Below are 17,500 nucleotides of genomic sequence, written 5' to 3'. Positions count from 1 at the left end.
AGCACCAGGAGTCGATGGACTACCCATCGAATTCTACAAAACATTTTGGAAAACTTTAAGCAAAGATTTTTATGAAGTTTTACAAGAATGTTTTAAAGCTAAAATACTTCCAAATAGCTGTCAATGCACTGTTCTCTCCTTACTCCCCAAAAAAGGAGACCTGTGTTTGCTTAAAACTGGAGACCAGTTACTGTTTTATGTTCTGATTATAAGATTCTGTCCAAGGTTTTAGCAAACAGACTTAAAGAGGTTCTTGATGTGTTAATACACAAAAACCAATTGTACCGTATGCCTAAAAATCTATATATGATCATTTGTTTTTAATACAGGACATTTTAGACTATAGTGAAGTGTACAGTGTTGATGTGGGACTGCTTTAACTTGACCAGGAGAAAGCTTTTGACCATGTGGATCATCTGTATTTATTTAAAGCACTGGAGTGTTATGGGTTTGGCAGCTATATTTAAATCATAGGTCAAACTTTTATACACAGATGCAATGTGCATGGTTAAAGTTGGAGGAATGCTTAGTGTCCCAATTGAAATGAAGAGTGGGATCAGACAAGGTTGTCCAATGTCTGGTCAACTATACAGTCTAGCGATAGAACCCCTGCTTTGTTGACGGAGGAAACATTTTACAGGGATGTTTATTAGAGGGAGTATGAGAGCTGAAGCCATTAAGCTTTTGGCCTACGCTGATCACTGTGCATCACTGTGATAATCCAGAAAACTGGCAGAAAAATTGGCAGAAAACAGAGGCACTGTGGTATGCTCTAAAGGGAGCAACATACCTGAACTCCCAGAAAAGATTCAGTGGGGAAAGACAGGTTTGAAATTCCTTCGAGTATACCTTGGTAAAACTAAATACAAAATGAAAAACTGGGAGGGCCTGATTGAGCGCATGCCAAGCTGCTTAAATAGACATGGCTACTACCCCAGCTATAGGGGAAGAGTCCTGGTAGTAAACAACCTCATCGTTTCAATGCTCTGGCATGATTCTAGACCCACCAAGGCCTCTGATAGATGAAATTCAAAGGACTATTGTGGACTTTTTTTGGTCAGGACAGCACTGGCTGGGAGCTGCAGTTCTTTGCCTTCCAGTTCATGAAGGAGGACAAGGGTTGATTGACATCTTCACTAGGTTGGCTGTCTTTCATCTACAAGCAGTGCAGAGCCTTCTATACCATCAACATCACCAGTGGATGATGTGGCACGTGCACTGTTACACAAAGCCGGGAGAATGGGTCTAGACAAACAACTTTTTACCCTGCATCGAGAGAGAATGGACTTGGAAGGACAGCGTTCTGTCAGATCATTCTACAAGCATGGCAGACCCACTCTTTTTCGAGGGAATGGGACCCACCCATTGGCTGTTTGAAGAGCCTTTGTTTTTCAACCCACCCATCACCACTGAGATGCTGCGCTCAACTACCATCAGAACTGCATTGATGGAAGCAGTCTTCTCCAAGATAGGTAATCTGAGAAAGGACTCGAGATGCCGGACGCCCGAGGAATTGGTAGAGAAGGCGGGTTTTAGGTTGGTCTTCCTGCTCCTGTAAAATACTTTCTGAATGACACACCCGTTGGGAACCTCAATTTCCTGAACTTTGAGTATCTTTGAATAAAGAGGGCTGGCAAGAGGATGCTGGAAAATTGCTGTCCATGGACATCCCTAAACTACAATCTCTCAGCGACTTGAGTAAAAAAGTGTCAAGTCTATCAACAATCAATGTCTCAAGGATGTGTTTCGTAAACACAAGATGGATAGAGATGCTGGATCCAGGCTCTTCCCCAAAAGGCAGCTGGAGAGCCCTGTACAAAAGACCCATTGAAAGGAAGGTTGGAGATCTTCAGTGGAGAACTGTACATGGGATATTAGTCACAAATAGACACTTAGCATGCCTGAATCCTTCATATGAGGAGGGTTGTCCATTTGTGGAGTTTCATGTTTTTATTGAGTTTCCTCGTCTAATTTGGATTTTAGATTTAGTGAAAACTTGGGGTTTACAGTTCACAGGTAGTTTTAATCTAGCATTATTTATTTTTGGTCCAAAGTACTGTGTGAAAAACAAACGTAACGTGGTTTTAACTTTTTATATGGTGTTGCAAAGTTAGCGATAGGGTGCACAAGGAAGAATAAAGTAGAAGGAAGAGGAGGGGATGTTCCTGTACTGATGCTGAAGGGTTTTATAAAGAAGGTTAACTATAGAATATGCTATTTATAAAGTTGTAAAAGATGTGAATAATTTTTTCTATGTTTGGGGTTTTGATGATTTTTTTTATGTGAACCTGATGATGAGGGTTTTAAACTAAATATCTGAGGTGATGTTTTTATTTTATTGATAAATTGTATTATGGAACTGTATTTTTCATTTTTCTATTCTATTTCTATTTTGTTTATTCATTTTATTTATTTAGTTAATAATCATGTAAATGAAAAGTTTTTTATGATGAGATATTTGTATTTTTGTTCTCATAAATATATAGGTCTCTGGTTTGTATTGAATTAATAAAAGAGACCTTAAATTTCAAAAGTCTCTCTCTCTCTCTCTCTCTCTCTCTCTCTTAATTCAATTCAACGAGCTTTATTGGCATGACAAAGACATTTTGTATTGCCAAAGCAATTACATAGAAAAACAGAACATGAACTGAACAAGAACATGAGAACAATAATAACTATAAAGAGATAACATTCATCATTAATGCAACATTATATAGGGTTGGAAACAGGGGTAGGGGATTGGGGTCAGGGGTCATCAATACATCATGTATTGTTATTTATTTTAGTTCTGGTTGTCCCGCAGGTTTCTACAGGATACTACAAATCTTGCAGCTATATTTGCACATTCTCTGTTTTACATTTGTAGGAGTTTCCCTAAGGAAACCCAACATTATATTCTCTTCCTGTCTCACTCAGTCTCTGTAATTCATCCTCTCTCTCTTTTTAATACTCTGTTTTCTTGTCACTATTTCAGGAGATCTTTGGACGTGGTTCTCAACAAGAATCAACATGTCAAAGTAGGATTTTTATGCAGGGAAAATGAGTGTGCAAACAGCTCATGAAGTTTATTGCCTGTTGCTCTGAGGTCATTTATATTCAAGTAGATAAACATTTCAAATGTAAAGTTTTTCTCTTAATGGAGAAACGGACCAGAAATATTGATAATAATAATAATAACTTTATTTATATAGAACCTTTTAGCAATTTAGCACAAAGTGCTTCACAAAATACTCAGTAAACACAGGTACAATATATATATATATATAACAATTACAAAGTAGTAAAAGCAAGTTTATACAAATAATTTTTCACACAAGACTTAAAAACAGACACAGATTCAGCAGATCTAATATCACAGGGCAGCTGTTCTATAATCGAGGGGCGTTCACTTCAAGCACACTATCATCTTTAGTTTTGCATCTGGATGTTGGAACAGCAAACCGTTCATGACCAGAAGATGTATGAGGTCGAACTGTTTCATAAGTTCTGCTAAATAACACATGTAATGCCTTCAATGTAATTAATACAATCTTAAAATACACTCTAATATGAATTGTAACAATGCAAAGAAGGTCAAACTGGAGTAATATGATTAAAAGACATTTGCACTGATTGTAGTCGTGCTAACGTGTGTTGATTTAAAGTTGAAAACAGGACATTACAATAATCAAGGCGAGCTTAATTAAAAGCATGAATAAGCTTCTCTGTGTCCCTAAAACTCAAAACATGTCCTTGGAAATGTTCCTTTAATTGGTCAAAACTAGACTGAACTGACTTCCTGTCGTGATATTCAAATGTAATTAGTATCAAAGTGGATATTTGGGACTACTTGATTAAGTGCTGGCTCAATCTGATTCTGTTTAATAGCATGAAAGATTATGACAACTTCTGTTTAATCTGAATGTAACTGCTGAAAATGACATTATTATTATATCTGCTGTACACGCTTGAAGAACACTAGACGGATCATCAGCAAATATAATTGCAGGTCATCTGCATAGCAATGAAAATTAATGTTGTATTCTCGAATCACAGAACTAAGAGGTAACACATATAGAGAAAACTACATTGGCCCTAACACGGATCCTTGCAGAACACCAAAAGTAATCTCATCTCCAACAGACACTACAGATGTCCTCTTTGACCAACAGGAAACAAATTGTGATTTTCTGTTCACTACCTCCAACGGTTACGTCGCTACTGCTTTCTCTATAGTTTTTGAGATGAAAGGTAGTTTTGAGATTGGTCTATAGTTATTAGCAATCGAAGAGTCTAATGAAGGCTTCAGAAGTGGTTGAACTATCGCAGACTTTAACTCCTCTAGGAGACATCTTCACACAAGCGAGCTCTTTACTATATGACATCATCTTTTTGTCCAATCAAATACTCAAGAACGAGACTGTTCAATCATTCAGTCCTGTAATGATCCTGCAAGAATCCTATATCACAGCTGTGAGCATAACCGCTGCTGGCGTTACAGTAAAAAAAATACTTTTAAAATTGTGAATGCATAAAAAAAAAAGAGAGAGAATTAATTGAAGTGAAATCCCATTGTTTTGATGTGCTCCAGAGTCTAAACCAGGGGTGTCCACACTTTTGTGTGATGATCTACTTTTAAATGAGCAACTCAATAAAAAAAAAACACAGTTTCAGTTAAAATAAGAAAATGCTTGTTGGGACTACTGCATGTATCCCTACATGGAATTCATCTTGTAATTAATAAACAAATATATAATAATGTTCAATGTTGATATCATTCAGTTTTAACACTAAACCCAAAACACCTACAGCACAATAGATTACAATAGTCAGGGCATTTACCAGTAAATATTGACCAGGCCATGTTTTGTTTATTCAGTTGCCATGACAACTAGGTTTGCGCATACGCGCCTAAATATTGACCAGGAGATGTTTTGTTTATTCAGTTGCCATGATAACTAGGTTTGGGCATACGCGCCGTTTATTCAGTTGCCATGACAACTAGGTTTGCGCATTATGCGAAATTTGCGCGCTGTTCTCAGAAGTCCTTGGAAGGCGCATATGCGCAAACCTAGTTGTCATGGCAACTGAATAAACAAAACATGGCCTGGTCAATATTTACTGGTCAAGTGCAAGTCAGACAGAAACTAAAAGAAGGAAAGACATTATATTTATTTGTATTAAAATTTACATTTAAATTTTGTGCGATCTACCAGCATTGCCTTTGCAATCGACTGGTAGATCGCGATCGACGTACTGGGCATCCCTGATCTAAATAATCAGTGTGTCACTTTAAGGATCGTCACTCCTGAACACATATTTTGTTTGGTGGTTTAAACTAAAATATTGTGTTTTCTGTAAAAAAAAATAAATAAAATAAAATAAAATACTATTCTTTACTAGATGTGAACCTCAGATATGGTACAATATACTGGACATACGGACAAAGTGTTTGGGGAATTTTACTCTTGAGTTAGAATGGTCCATATAGATTATTTATTTATTAATCAGCTCTATCAACAACAGAAATGTTTACATTTACACAGACAGTAAATACACAAGTGATCCTGAATTAAGTCATGTGCTCATCAGAACTTCAGTTGTGAATATATTGTTTCCATAAAAATGCGATACACTAAAAACCTGATCATTAAAAACAATTCAATTACTTCATAAAATAAGCTAACAATTTACTCGTTTACGATGCCATCATTACAGGTTTTATGGCCATAAATCTTGTGTTCCTGAAAATGTTTATATACATTTTCCTTTTTGAAAAGTATGAATATGTAGTTTAAGTTTGTATGTTTGACTGACATAAATTTATTTATTTTTGCCATTCTTTTTAGCAGCGTTGTGCAGATTTGTTGGTTTTGAGGTTGAGTTAATGCCACACAATCTGTCCGTGTTGACATCTCTCTAATTTGACGAGCTTCTACCAGGTGACAGATGAATTTGCACCAAAATACTGTAGAGATTGATTGCATGACTGACCTTTGGCATCAGCGTTAGAAGTTAATAAGTCTATTTATTTTCAAATATTAACTGCACAATTTTATAATTAATGGTGCTGTTAGCCATTTTATCCGCTCTACTTCCACGAGACTGACCTGTTAGATTAGCCACGCCCCCTCTTTCAAAAACCCCGCCCTCCAAAGACACCAAATAAGCTTCATTGAGACCAACACGAGAAGAAACGGCTGTTAAAAACAACAGCAGTGAAACAGCGCCCTCACCTGGCAACTGTTATGAACAACATGGCATAAACATGGCATTAATAGTTCCCTGAAACTACAAAACTATGAGAATGCATAAAATGATTGACAGATCAAAAGCATCAGAGACCACAGACACATTTTTGAGTCTAGAGCTGTCACAGAGATATCTCATGACACTTATTTCAGTAATATATTACAGGAAGTAGGAACAAATGTGGTTACCTTTCCATGAAAATATCTAGTCTATTTATTTTCAAATATTAAATATACAATTTTATGCTTAGTTTCATAGTGGTTACTTTATTATTTTCATTTTGCATTGTTTTTGTCACACTCTCTCTCTCTCTCTCTCTCTCTCTGTCTCACACTCCCTCTGTCTCTCTCTCTCTCTCGCTCTCTCTCTCTCTCTCTGGTTTATGTCTGTTTGTTGTTACCACATCGAGTTGAATTCTCTCTGACCTCTAAAACTCCCACATTCCTCTGCTCAAACCAAAATCAGACTCACATTTCACACAGGACAGGACTGGTGAAGCAGCGATTGGTTGGTACAGCTGACATCAAACCTGTTTGAAAAACAAAAGTTTCCAGCTCTTTTGTAGTTGGGACATTTTTGCCACGAGCTGAAAGTGACATCATCACCACATCTATTTCAGTCTGATACACTAACGGCTGTGTAGATAAAACCTTGCTCCCTATTTAGTGAATGACTTAACCTCCAGTGTGCTGTCTGTCTGCACTGGTCTCAGAACAGTTATAGGCGAGCTATAGGATGCTAACTTGCTCCCTATTTAGTGAATGACTTAACCTCCATTGTGCTGTCTGTCTGCACTGGTCTCAGAACAGTTATAGGAGAGCTATAGGATGCTCCCTTGCTCCCTATTTAGTGCATGACTTAACCTCCAGTGTGCTGTCTGTCTGCACTGGTCTCAGAACAGTTATAGGAGAGCTATAGGATGCTCCCTTGCTCCCTATTTAGTGCATGACTTAACCTCCAGTGTGCTGTCTGTCTGCACTGGTCTCAGAACAGTTATAGGAGAGCTATAGGATGCTCCCTCGCTCCCTATTTAGTGCATGACTTAACCTCCAGTGTGCTGTCTGTCTGCACTGGTCTCAGAACAGTTATAGGAGAGCTATAGGATGCTAACTCGCTCCCTATTTAGTGAATGACTTAACCTCCATTGTGCTGTCTGTCTGCACTGGTCTCAGAACAGTTATAGGAGAGCTATAGGATGCTCCCTTGCTCCCTATTTAGTGCATGACTTAACCTCCAGTGTGCTGTCTGTCTGCACTGGTCTCAGAACAGTTATAGGAGAGCTATAGGATGCTCCCTTGCTCCCTATTTAGTGCACGACTTAACCTCCAGTGTGCTGTCTGTCTGCACTGGTCTCAGAACAGTTATAGGAGAGCTATAGGATGCTCCCTTGCTCCCTATTTAGTGCATGACTTAACCTCCAGTGTGCTGTCTGTCTGCACTGGTCTCAGAACAGTTATAGGAGAGCTATAGGATGCTCCCTTGCTCCCTATTTAGTGCATGACTTAACCTCCATTGTGCTGTCTGTCTGCACTGGTCTCAGAACAGTTATAGGAGAGCTATAGGATGCTCCCTTGCTCCCTATTTAGTGCATGACTTAACCTCCATTGTGCTGTCTGTCTGCACTGGTCTCAGAACAGTTATAGGAGAGCTATAGGATGCTCCCTTGCTCCCTATTTAGTGCATGACTTAACCTCCAGTGTGCTGTCTGTCTGCACTGGTCTCAGAACAGTTATAGGAGAGCTATAGGATGCTCCCTTGCTCCCTATTTAGTGCATGACTTAACCTCCAGTGTGCTGTCTGTCTGCACTGGTCTCAGAACAGTTATAGAGAGCTATAGGATGCTCCCTTGCTCCCTATTTAGTGCATGACTTAACCTACAGTGTGCTGTCTGTCTGCACTGGTCTCAGAACAGTTATAGAGAGATATAGGATGCTCCCTATTTAGTGCATGACTTAACCTCCAGTGTGCTGTCTGTCTGCACTGGTCTCAGAACAGTTATAGAGAGCTATAGGATGCTCCCTTGCTCCCTCTTTATTGCATGACTTAACCTCCAGTGTGCTGTCTGTCTGCACTGGTCTCAGAACAGTTATAGAGAGACATAGGATGCTCCCTATTTAGTGCATGACTTAACCTCCAGTGTGCTGTCTGTCTGCACTGGTCTCAGAACAGTTATAGAGAGCTATAGGATGCTCCCTTGCTCCCTATTTAGTGCATGACTTAACCTCCAGTGTGCTGTCTGTCTGCACTGGTCTCAGAACAGTTATAGAGAGCTATAGGATGCTCCCTTGCTCCCTATTTAGTGCATGACTTAACCTCCAGTGTGCTGTCTGTCTGCACTGGTCTCAGAACAGTTATAGGAGAGCTATAGGATGCTCCCTTGCTCCCTATTTAGTGCATGACTTAACCTCCAGTGTGCTGTCTGTCTGCACTGGTCTCAGAACAGTTATAGGAGAGCTATAGGATGCTCCCTTGCTCCCTATTTAGTGCATGACTTAACCTCCAGTGTGCTGTCTGTCTGCACTGGTCTCAGAACAGTTATAGGAGAGCTATAGGATGCTCCCTTGGTCCCTATTTAGTGCATGACTTAACCTCCAGTGTGCTGTCTGTCTGCACTGGTCTCAGAACAGTTATAGGAGAGCTATAGGACGCTCCCTTGCTCCCTATTTAGTGCATGACTTAACCTCCAGTGTGCTGTCTGTCTGCACTGGTCTCAGAACAGTTATAGAGAGATATAGGATGCTCCCTATTTAGTGCATGACTTAACCTCCAGTGTGCTGTCTGTCTGCACTGGTCTCAGAACAGTTATAGAGAGATATAGGATGCTCCCTTGCTCCCTATTTAGTGCATGACTTAACCTCCAGTGTGCTGTGTGTCTGCACTGGTCTCAGAACAGTTATAGGAGAGCTATAGGATGCTCCATTGCTCCCTATTTAGTGCATGACTTAACCTCCAGTGTGCTGTCTGTCTGCACTGGTCTCAGAACAGTTATAGGAGAGCTATAGGATGCTCCCTTGCTCCCTATTTAGTGCATGACTTAACCTCCAGTGTGCTGTGTGTCTGCACTGGTCTCAGAACAGTTATAGGAGAGTTATAGGACGCTCCCTTGCTCCCTATTTAGTGCATGACTTAACCTCCAGTGTGCTGTCTGTCTGCACTGGTCTCAGAACAGTTATAGGAGAGCTATAGGATGCTCCCTTGCTCCCTATTTAGTGCATGACTTAACCTCCAGTGTGCTGTCTGTCTGCACTGGTCTCAGAACAGTTATAGGAGAGTTATAGGACGCTCCCTTGCTCCCTATTTAGTGCATGACTTAACCTCCAGTGTGCTGTCTGTCTGCACTGGTCTCAGAACAGTTATAGGAGAGCTATAGGATGCTCCCTTGCTCCCTATTTAGTGCATGACTTAACCTCCAGTGTGCTGTCTGTCTGCACTGGTCTCAGAACAGTTATAGGAGAGCTATAGGATGCTCCCTTGCTCCCTATTTAGTGCATGACTTAACCTCCAGTGTGCTGTCTGTCTGCACTGGTCTCAGAACAGTTATAAGAGAGCTATAGGATGCTCCCTTGCTCCCTGTTTAGTGCATGACTTAACGTCCAGTGTGCTGTCTGTCTGCACTGGTCTCAGAACAGTTATAGGAGAGTTATAGGATGCTCCCTTGCTCCCTATTTAGTGCATGACTTAACCTCCAGTGTGCTGTCTGTCTGCACTGGTCTCAGAACAGTTATAGAGAGATATAGGATGCTCCCTATTTAGTGCATGACTTAACCTCCAGTGTGCTGTCTGTCTGCACTGGTCTCAGAACAGTTATAGAGAGATATAGGATGCTCCCTATTTAGTGCATGACTTAACCTCCAGTGTGCTGTCTGTCTGCACTGGTCTCAGAACAGTTATAGGAGAGCTATAGGATGCTCCCTTGCTCCCTATTTAGTGCATGACTTAACCTCCAGTGTGCTGTCTGTCTGCACTGGTCTCAGAACAGTTATAGAGAGATATAGGATGCTCCCTATTTAGTGCATGACTTAACCTCCAGTGTGCTGTCTGTCTGCACTGGTCTCAGAACAGTTATAGAGAGATATAGGATGCTCCCTATTTAGTGCATGACTTAACCTCCAGTGTGCTGTCTGTCTGCACTGGTCTCAGAACAGTTATAGGAGAGCTATAGGATGCTCCCTTGCTCACTATTTAGTGCATGACTTAACCTCCAGTGTGCTGTCTGTCTGCACTGGTCTCAGAACAGTTATAGGAGAGCTATAGGATGCTCCCTTGCTCCCTATTTAGTGCATGACTTACCCTCCAGTGTGCTGTCTGTCTGCACTGGTCTCAGAACAGTTATAGGAGAGTTATAGGACGCTCCCTTGCTCCCTATTTAGTGCATGACTTAACCTCCAGTGTGCTGTCTGTCTGCACTGGTCTCAGAACAGTTATAGGAGAGCTATAGGATGCTCCCTTGCTCCCTATTTAGTGCATGACTTAACCTCCAGTGTGCTGTCTGTCTGCACTGGTCTCAGAACAGTTATAGGAGAGCTATAGGACGCTCCCTATTTAGTGCATGACTTAACCTCCAGTGTGCTGTCTGTCTGCACTGGTCTCAGAACAGTTACAGGAGAGCTATAGGATGCTCCCTTGCTCCCTATTTAGTGAATGACTTAACCTCCATTGTGCTGTCTGTCTGCACTGGTCTCAGAACAGTTATAGGAGAGCTATAGGATGCTCCCTTGCTCCCTATTTAGTGCATGACTTAACCTCCAGTGTGCTGTCTGTCTGCACTGGTCTCAGAACAGTTATAGGAGAGCTATAGGACGCTCCCTATTTAGTGCATGACTTAACCTCCAGTGTGCTGTCTGTCTGCACTGGTCTCAGAACAGTTATAGGAGAGCTATAGGATGCTCCCTTGCTCCCTATTTAGTGCATGACTTAACCTCCAGTGTGCTGTCTGTCTGCACTGGTCTCAGAACAGTTATAGGAGAGCTATAGGACGCTCCCTATTTAGTGCATGACTTAACCTCCAGTGTGCTGTCTGTCTGCACTGGTCTCAGAACAGTTACAGGAGAGCTATAGGATGCTCCCTTGCTCCCTATTTAGTGAATGACTTAACCTCCATTGTGCTGTCTGTCTGCACTGGTCTCAGAACAGTTATAGGAGAGCTATAGGATGCTCCCTTGCTCCCTATTTAGTGCATGACTTAACCTCCAGTGTGCTGTCTGTCTGCACTGGTCTCAGAACAGTTATAGGAGAGCTATAGGACGCTCCCTATTTAGTGCATGACTTAACCTCCAGTGTGCTGTCTGTCTGCACTGGTCTCAGAACAGTTATAGGAGAGCTATAGGATGCTCCCTTGCTCCCTATTTAGTGCATGACTTAACCTCCAGTGTGCTGTCTGTCTGCACTGGTCTCAGAACAGTTATAGAGAGATATAGGATGCTCCCTATTTAGTGCATGACTTAACCTCCAGTGTGCTGTCTGTCTGCACTGGTCTCAGAACAGTATATATATCTCTATATAAAGCCTCTGAAAGACACATTTATCAGTGTTTGGATGAACACATTGACTCTCATTGTGATAATGTACTGTAAATATAGGAATGCATTTATTTATGTTAATGAACAGAACCGTATTGTACAGCGATAACACAATAAAATAAAACAAAATGTTTATTAAAATGAAGATAAATGTGTTAATGTTGAAAGTCATTCATGTGGTTTCAACTTTTTTGTGAATAAAGTCCCAAAATTCCCGTATGTGGACATTGTGTTTATCAGTGTGCTGATGCGTGAAACTAGAGACTGTACTCTAACCAAACAGGCTTCAATTAAAAACCGTACAGATTTCTTACCAGAGGCACTTTTGTTGTTGCTGCGTCCGTAGAGTCACGTCAAGGAAATCGCCGTCATGTTGTTGTGTCATGTGACTCTTAACCCTGTTCAACCCGTTTAGAGTGTTGTGAACTGTATTCAGTCAGTTTCATTTAAATGATACCGTGTGTACACTGAAGCCCCGTATGTGGACGCAGAGTCTCATGAGGTTGAACAGTAATAAGCAGCGTTTGTATAGATTTCCAAGTTAATACTGGTGCCGTGTCTGATTCCTGGGTTTTGTGGACCTCTGCTACGGTTTTAATGTCTGTCACATTTTTGAGTATTGAATGAAAAGTTTTCTTCTTTAACAAATCTTTGTGTTTTTCATTCTCGAAACGTTTTCCATCTACACATCTGTTTCGAAACATTGTACAAAAGTTGCTCGTCCACACGAAACATCTGAAAACGCTAAAATCACGTTACATATGCACAAAAGAAGCATGACCCTTCGTCATGTTCCACCGCCGAGTAAACTTCTCTTCGCCTTTAAAGGAACGCAATGTGAAGGTGGTGCAAAGGAACGTTTATCTTAAACAACGCTATCAACGTGGATATATCAACAACTCCACTACAATGGGCCGCCATCTTGATTGTTTTTGGTTGAATGGATCTCATGACTGCGTCACATGACAACAAATAAGTCCTCATTTTCTAATATCTCCGTTTTCCTCTCCACACTAAAACACACACACAGTGTTTTCAAATGTATCCACTTGGATGAGCGTTTTTGAAAAGGTCCGCTTTCGCTGGACAGTGTGCACGGAAGGCCAAACGTAGCGAAAGTAACCTTAGTAAACTTATTAGTGTGGACATTGCGGAGGGGTTTCCGATTCTTATGTTGTAACCCGTTTATTTACAACGTGCTCACTTAAACATTGATCACATTGCACAGTTCTGTTGCAATTATAGAAATAACTGCCAGTAAACAATACATGAGTCTCATCGATACAGCATCACATGACCAGCGCCACATTATGTCCTTTGTTGGGGAGCGTATCTATGTTCCCGGGGTCCTAAATTCCCCAGTTCAATATTCTGTTAACACACATTAAGAACTTTTCAAAAGGTTTCATGGAACAAGGAACATAGGAATGACACCATTTGTTGTAACTACACCTTTAGCTGATGTGCGTTGGTCATTTGGGTATTCCGTACACACGGAAAATTCCCATAACGAGCAAAGAACATACTGGAAAAACCTGCATGCAGTGGCGGAGCTGGGGGGGGGGTGCCGTACCCACCATGGACCGAAGCCTGGCCACCCCATTGGCAATTGCTGTTTTAGTCATTAATTTGGTCATTTTTGACATAATTTAGTTCTTTAGAGATGATATCATCTCTGTACAAATGTACAAACTTAACATGTGCGCACACCAAGGTCGCCAGACCTCTCCGTCCCGGGTGTCATTGTATCCACTCAACAGTCCGACAATATAAAAACATTTCTGTGCCACCACAGACTGATCGCGTGCCCCTTTGAAAAACTCCTGGCTCCGCCCCTGCCTGCATGAGTAGTTTGGTTATATCAATGTCTTCTAGTGAGCTGAGTCCACTTTTGGGCATGAGTGGAACGCCAGTCATGCCAGTGCAGCTCCAATCTGCTTGAATGAGGAACGACCGAAATCTCACAAACGGCTGGTCAAGATTACGATCAAACAATAATGGGTGTCAGTATAGTGACATTTAAATCTTCAGTGGCATCGTGCATCTCTAATGAGGACCTCAAAATCCTCACACAACAGTGTTTTATTCCTCAGTTCATCCTGAGGGAATGGAAACTACTTCCATATAAAAAGACTCCAGTCACATCAGTCTCCTAATAAAAGCCGTTTTATTTCACATGCCTAATTTAGTATCATTGCAACAAAAGTTGAATAGTGTGTGGAAATAGACTGACTGCATTTCAACACACACAGACATGACTGACATTTACACTGATATAGTACACACACACACACACACACACAACAACACGTCTCTTCCAGCAGACGGACACGGTGTTTGCCATCATCAGTGTTTCTCTAACACAACTCTCATCCTGGAGGTTTTCCCAAACCAACCTTCCATTCTGAATGTCTTCCGTTCTGACGTCCCTCAGGAGATGAGGCGTTTGATCCAGCTCGTGAGTTTGGTGATCCGCGTGTAAACTCCATAATAATCGGCCCGTCCGCAGCCTCGGCCCCAACTCACCACACCTGCGAGAAACCAGCGTCCCGACGGCTCCTGGCACACCAACGGACCTCCAGAATCCCCCTGATGGAGAAACACACGGTTTTCACTTCAGCACTCTGTGGAGTAAAGAGATCCTCACAGTTACTGAAAGTAATGTTCATATGATAATGACGTGTCACCTGACAGGCGTCCTTGCCTCCACTACGATAGCCAGCGCAAATCATTCTGGGAGTGATCGTGTAACCATAGGAACGGACACAAGCATCTTCACTGACCAATCGCACGTCTACTTTCTGTAGAACCTCACTCACCGCTCCTGACAGAGAGCCAGAGAAGAAGACAAAGCAAGAAAGACATCTTCAATCTTCAATGTCCAAAATGGGCTTTTTGCATCATCGCGTGTCAACGGTAAGACGATTCACTGGCCATAAATATTTCTTACCATCTAGTTTTGTAAAGTACATAATTCTCCCTATGACAGAGAAATTATTCAATTGAATTATTTCTTCCTGGCATCCTCAACAAAGCCAAGCGCTTGCTGATGGACCCTGTCTACAGGTCACAACGGCTTTGAACACAGCTCATCCAATCAGAATTGAGAGCTAGAACTATCCGTTTATAAGTGTGTCTTTGCTCTGTAGCAGAAGCTTTGCAACACATTTCCTGAATTAGTATAAACACCCTAAAAAACACAATGACCCATAAACAGGCTTTAACCTCACACAATGAAGATTGTTGTTTTTAAGGGTTGGGTTAGCATGTAGTGGTTATATTTAGCTTAATTATTAGGGCTGTCAATCAATTAAAATCTAATTAATTACATGAGTTGCATATTAATTAATCTGAATTAATTGCATGTTTCAATATTTGCAGAAAAGGCCCCAAATAAACAATTAAATCAAAAATAATCAAAATAATTCCACACTGGAGGTTAAGTCATGCACTAAATAGGGAGCAAGGGAGCGTCCTATAACTCTCCTATCTGTTCCTCGGGGATATTTTCACTTGATTATTTTTTTTTATCTTGAGCTAATGGGGAAGACAAATGTATATGTGGAGCGGAGGGGGGCGGGGCCGGGCCGGAATATCGTGCGCCCGGTCCCCAATCGGTCTGATGAGGCGCGCGAGGCATAAAGGCGGCCGGTGACGATGGTTCGAGAGAGAGAGAATTATGGGCATGTCCGTCATGTGTGTGTTTATGTTTGTGTGTTTGTGCTTTTGGTTTTGAGTTTTCATTAAAATGATGATTTACAGTATATTGACAAGCCGGTTCTCGCCTCCTCCTTGCCCATCCTTTAACTGTGTTACATTGGTGCCGAAGCCCGGGAGGGAGGAGGGATGCCCGTCGCAGAGTCCTCAACATTGCCGTCCACCCAGGGGAGCGCCGCTGCCATCTGCTGGGTGATGGAGTAGCCCGACCGCCCGAATGCGGGGAATGGCCGTCATCCGAGGAGCAAGTGTGGACTGGATACCCCGATCGCCTGGAGTGAGGGAGCCGCTGCCGGGGGCGGAGGAGTGCCCTGCCGTCCCCAGAGACACGGAGGTGTCGAGGGAGACCGCCGTCCGTGAGGGGAGGAGGGAAGAAACTCTCCGACCGTCCGGAGCGGTAGGGCCGCTGCCAGGGGCGGAGGAGTGTCCCCATTTGCTGCCAGAAAAGCAGAGGGGCGTTCTGCCCACTGGGGGTCGGAGGTTTGACTCTGGTTCGCCCGGGGTTGGAGCGGCTGTCGTCCGCCTGAGTGTGGAGGAGTGTTGGAGGACCACGTGACGGTACATCAGAGAACCGGTGAGTGACCTTCTTCTCTCTCTCTTCTCTCTCTCCCTTTTGCACCGTGTTGGCCTTTTCCCTCGCCTATTTTTTTGTTGTTGTTTTCTTCCCCTCCTGTCTCCTCCCAGGGCGAGGAAGGCGGGGATGACCACGCGGGACGCAAGATACACCCCGCCCCAGGGCTAGGGGGGGTGTACGTCATGCCGGTGGCACCCCGGCCTGAGATAACGCCGGGAGGAGTGTGGAGCGGAGGGGCAGGGCCGGGTCGGAATATCGAGGGATAAAGGCGGCCGGTGACGATGGTTCGAGAGAGAGAGAATTACTGGCATGTCCGTCATGTGTCATGTGTATAGATGTTTGTGTGTTTTGAGTTTAATTAAATTATCATTTATGTTGACAAGCCGGTTCTCGCCTCCTCCTTGCCCATCCTTTAACTGTGTTACAGTATATGAATATAAAAGTTTATCAAGTAGCACTTAAATAGAGAAATCATATATCAAATGTCAGGATGATATGATTGAGCTTGTAGTCCACTCAGAGGCCCAGATATATAATGAGGGCGACGCTTGAACTGAACATTAGACTGAATGTCTATGGACGGGCAAATGTGTTAGAGCGCCACCTACAGTTCAGATCTGTATATTGTGATGGAATGTGTTAGAGAAATAAATATGTTTGCTGTTATTTTTAAAAGATTTTTGCTCGATGACATCTAGTGGAATAAAATAAGGGTGAACAGAACCAGAATGCTATGCTTGCAAAGTTAGGACAAATCACACCGAATTAACATGTAATTAACTATTAATTATAACTGAAGAACAACAGAAGTCATCTGTGAGAAGGGAAATCTCTATTTAGATCATGAGGTAAACTTGAGTGTGCATTTGTGTGTTTGTGTTCACCTCCCTCTCTCAGCGCTCCCCAGCCCGTCACCCAGCACAGCAGGTCGGGCTCCAGCTGGTGCGTTGGGGGCGGCAGACAGACCGGATGCGCTAACGTTCCAACCCACACGGGCCGCACCAGCCGCAGCAGCGCCACGTCATAATCATGCGTCTCATCGTCATAGTAATGATGCAGGTGAATGTGTGACACACGAACCGCCTCTTCCGACTGACTGTTGCCCTGGAGATGCAGTTTACCCAGATACACGGTCCAAACGGATGGGGAGAACAGTCTGAAGAAAGAGACAGAAGCATTTTAAGCATCATAGGCGCCCCAACATTTCGAACTCGATTGGAATCAATCGTGAGTCAAGTCTGCTTTAAAAGACATCGAAAATGGTTCTTCACCTGTCATCATAGAAGCAGTGAGCTGCAGAAACCACCCACTGGGCGGAGACTAACGCCCCTCCACATATGTGACGCCCACTGAGCTGCAGGCTGGCCTGCCATGGCCACTCCCCCTCCACTGCATCGGCCCCGCCCACCACACGACTGCTGAATGGCCGCAGTCCACAGTCTGCACAAACAACACGCTT

General features: G+C 42.6%; 1 protein-coding gene and 2 long non-coding RNA genes across 6 annotated transcripts in view; 1 reads left to right on the top strand and 2 right to left on the bottom strand.

Moving 5' to 3' along the window:
* The window catches only part of LOC127646350 (uncharacterized), a 136,369-nt gene that overhangs the window by 77,592 nt on the left and 41,277 nt on the right, over positions 1-17,500 (top strand). The window contains exon 1 of one of the 2 annotated variants that reach the window (XR_007970917.1): positions 4,557-4,874. The exons of the other annotated variant lie outside the window; for it this stretch is intronic. This is a non-coding gene — a long non-coding RNA (uncharacterized LOC127646350). Of the gene's footprint in view, positions 1-4,556; positions 4,875-17,500 lie in introns of those variants that run through there. 2 annotated transcript variants of the gene reach the window in all.
* Positions 8,377-11,677, bottom strand: LOC127646352 (uncharacterized). 2 transcript variants are annotated; one of them, XR_007970920.1, is made up of 3 exons: positions 11,595-11,677; positions 9,915-10,080; positions 8,377-8,995 (listed from the first exon to the last, which is right to left on the bottom strand). It is a non-coding gene; the product is annotated as an uncharacterized LOC127646352 (long non-coding RNA). The 2 variants fall into 2 exon arrangements; XR_007970919.1 differs by lacking the exon at positions 11,595-11,677 and adding an exon at positions 10,173-10,332.
* Positions 13,906-17,500, bottom strand: part of LOC127646304 (transmembrane protease serine 6) — a 27,444-nt gene continuing 23,849 nt past the window's right edge. For both annotated transcript variants that reach the window (XM_052129839.1, XM_052129838.1), the window contains 4 exons: positions 17,313-17,481; positions 16,926-17,197; positions 14,438-14,574; positions 13,906-14,339 (listed from right to left, as the gene is read on the bottom strand). In XM_052129839.1, the coding sequence (XP_051985799.1) occupies positions 14,181-14,339; positions 14,438-14,574; positions 16,926-17,197; positions 17,313-17,481 (737 nt within the window). In that variant the 3' untranslated portion in view covers positions 13,906-14,180. The remainder of the gene's footprint in view (positions 14,340-14,437; positions 14,575-16,925; positions 17,198-17,312; positions 17,482-17,500) is intronic.

The sequence above is a fragment of the Xyrauchen texanus genome, chromosome 7 (genome assembly GCF_025860055.1).
Source record: "Xyrauchen texanus isolate HMW12.3.18 chromosome 7, RBS_HiC_50CHRs, whole genome shotgun sequence".
In the NCBI taxonomy this organism is placed as follows: Eukaryota; Metazoa; Chordata; class Actinopteri; order Cypriniformes; family Catostomidae; genus Xyrauchen; species Xyrauchen texanus.
This window is presented reverse-complemented; position numbering and strand designations above follow the sequence as displayed.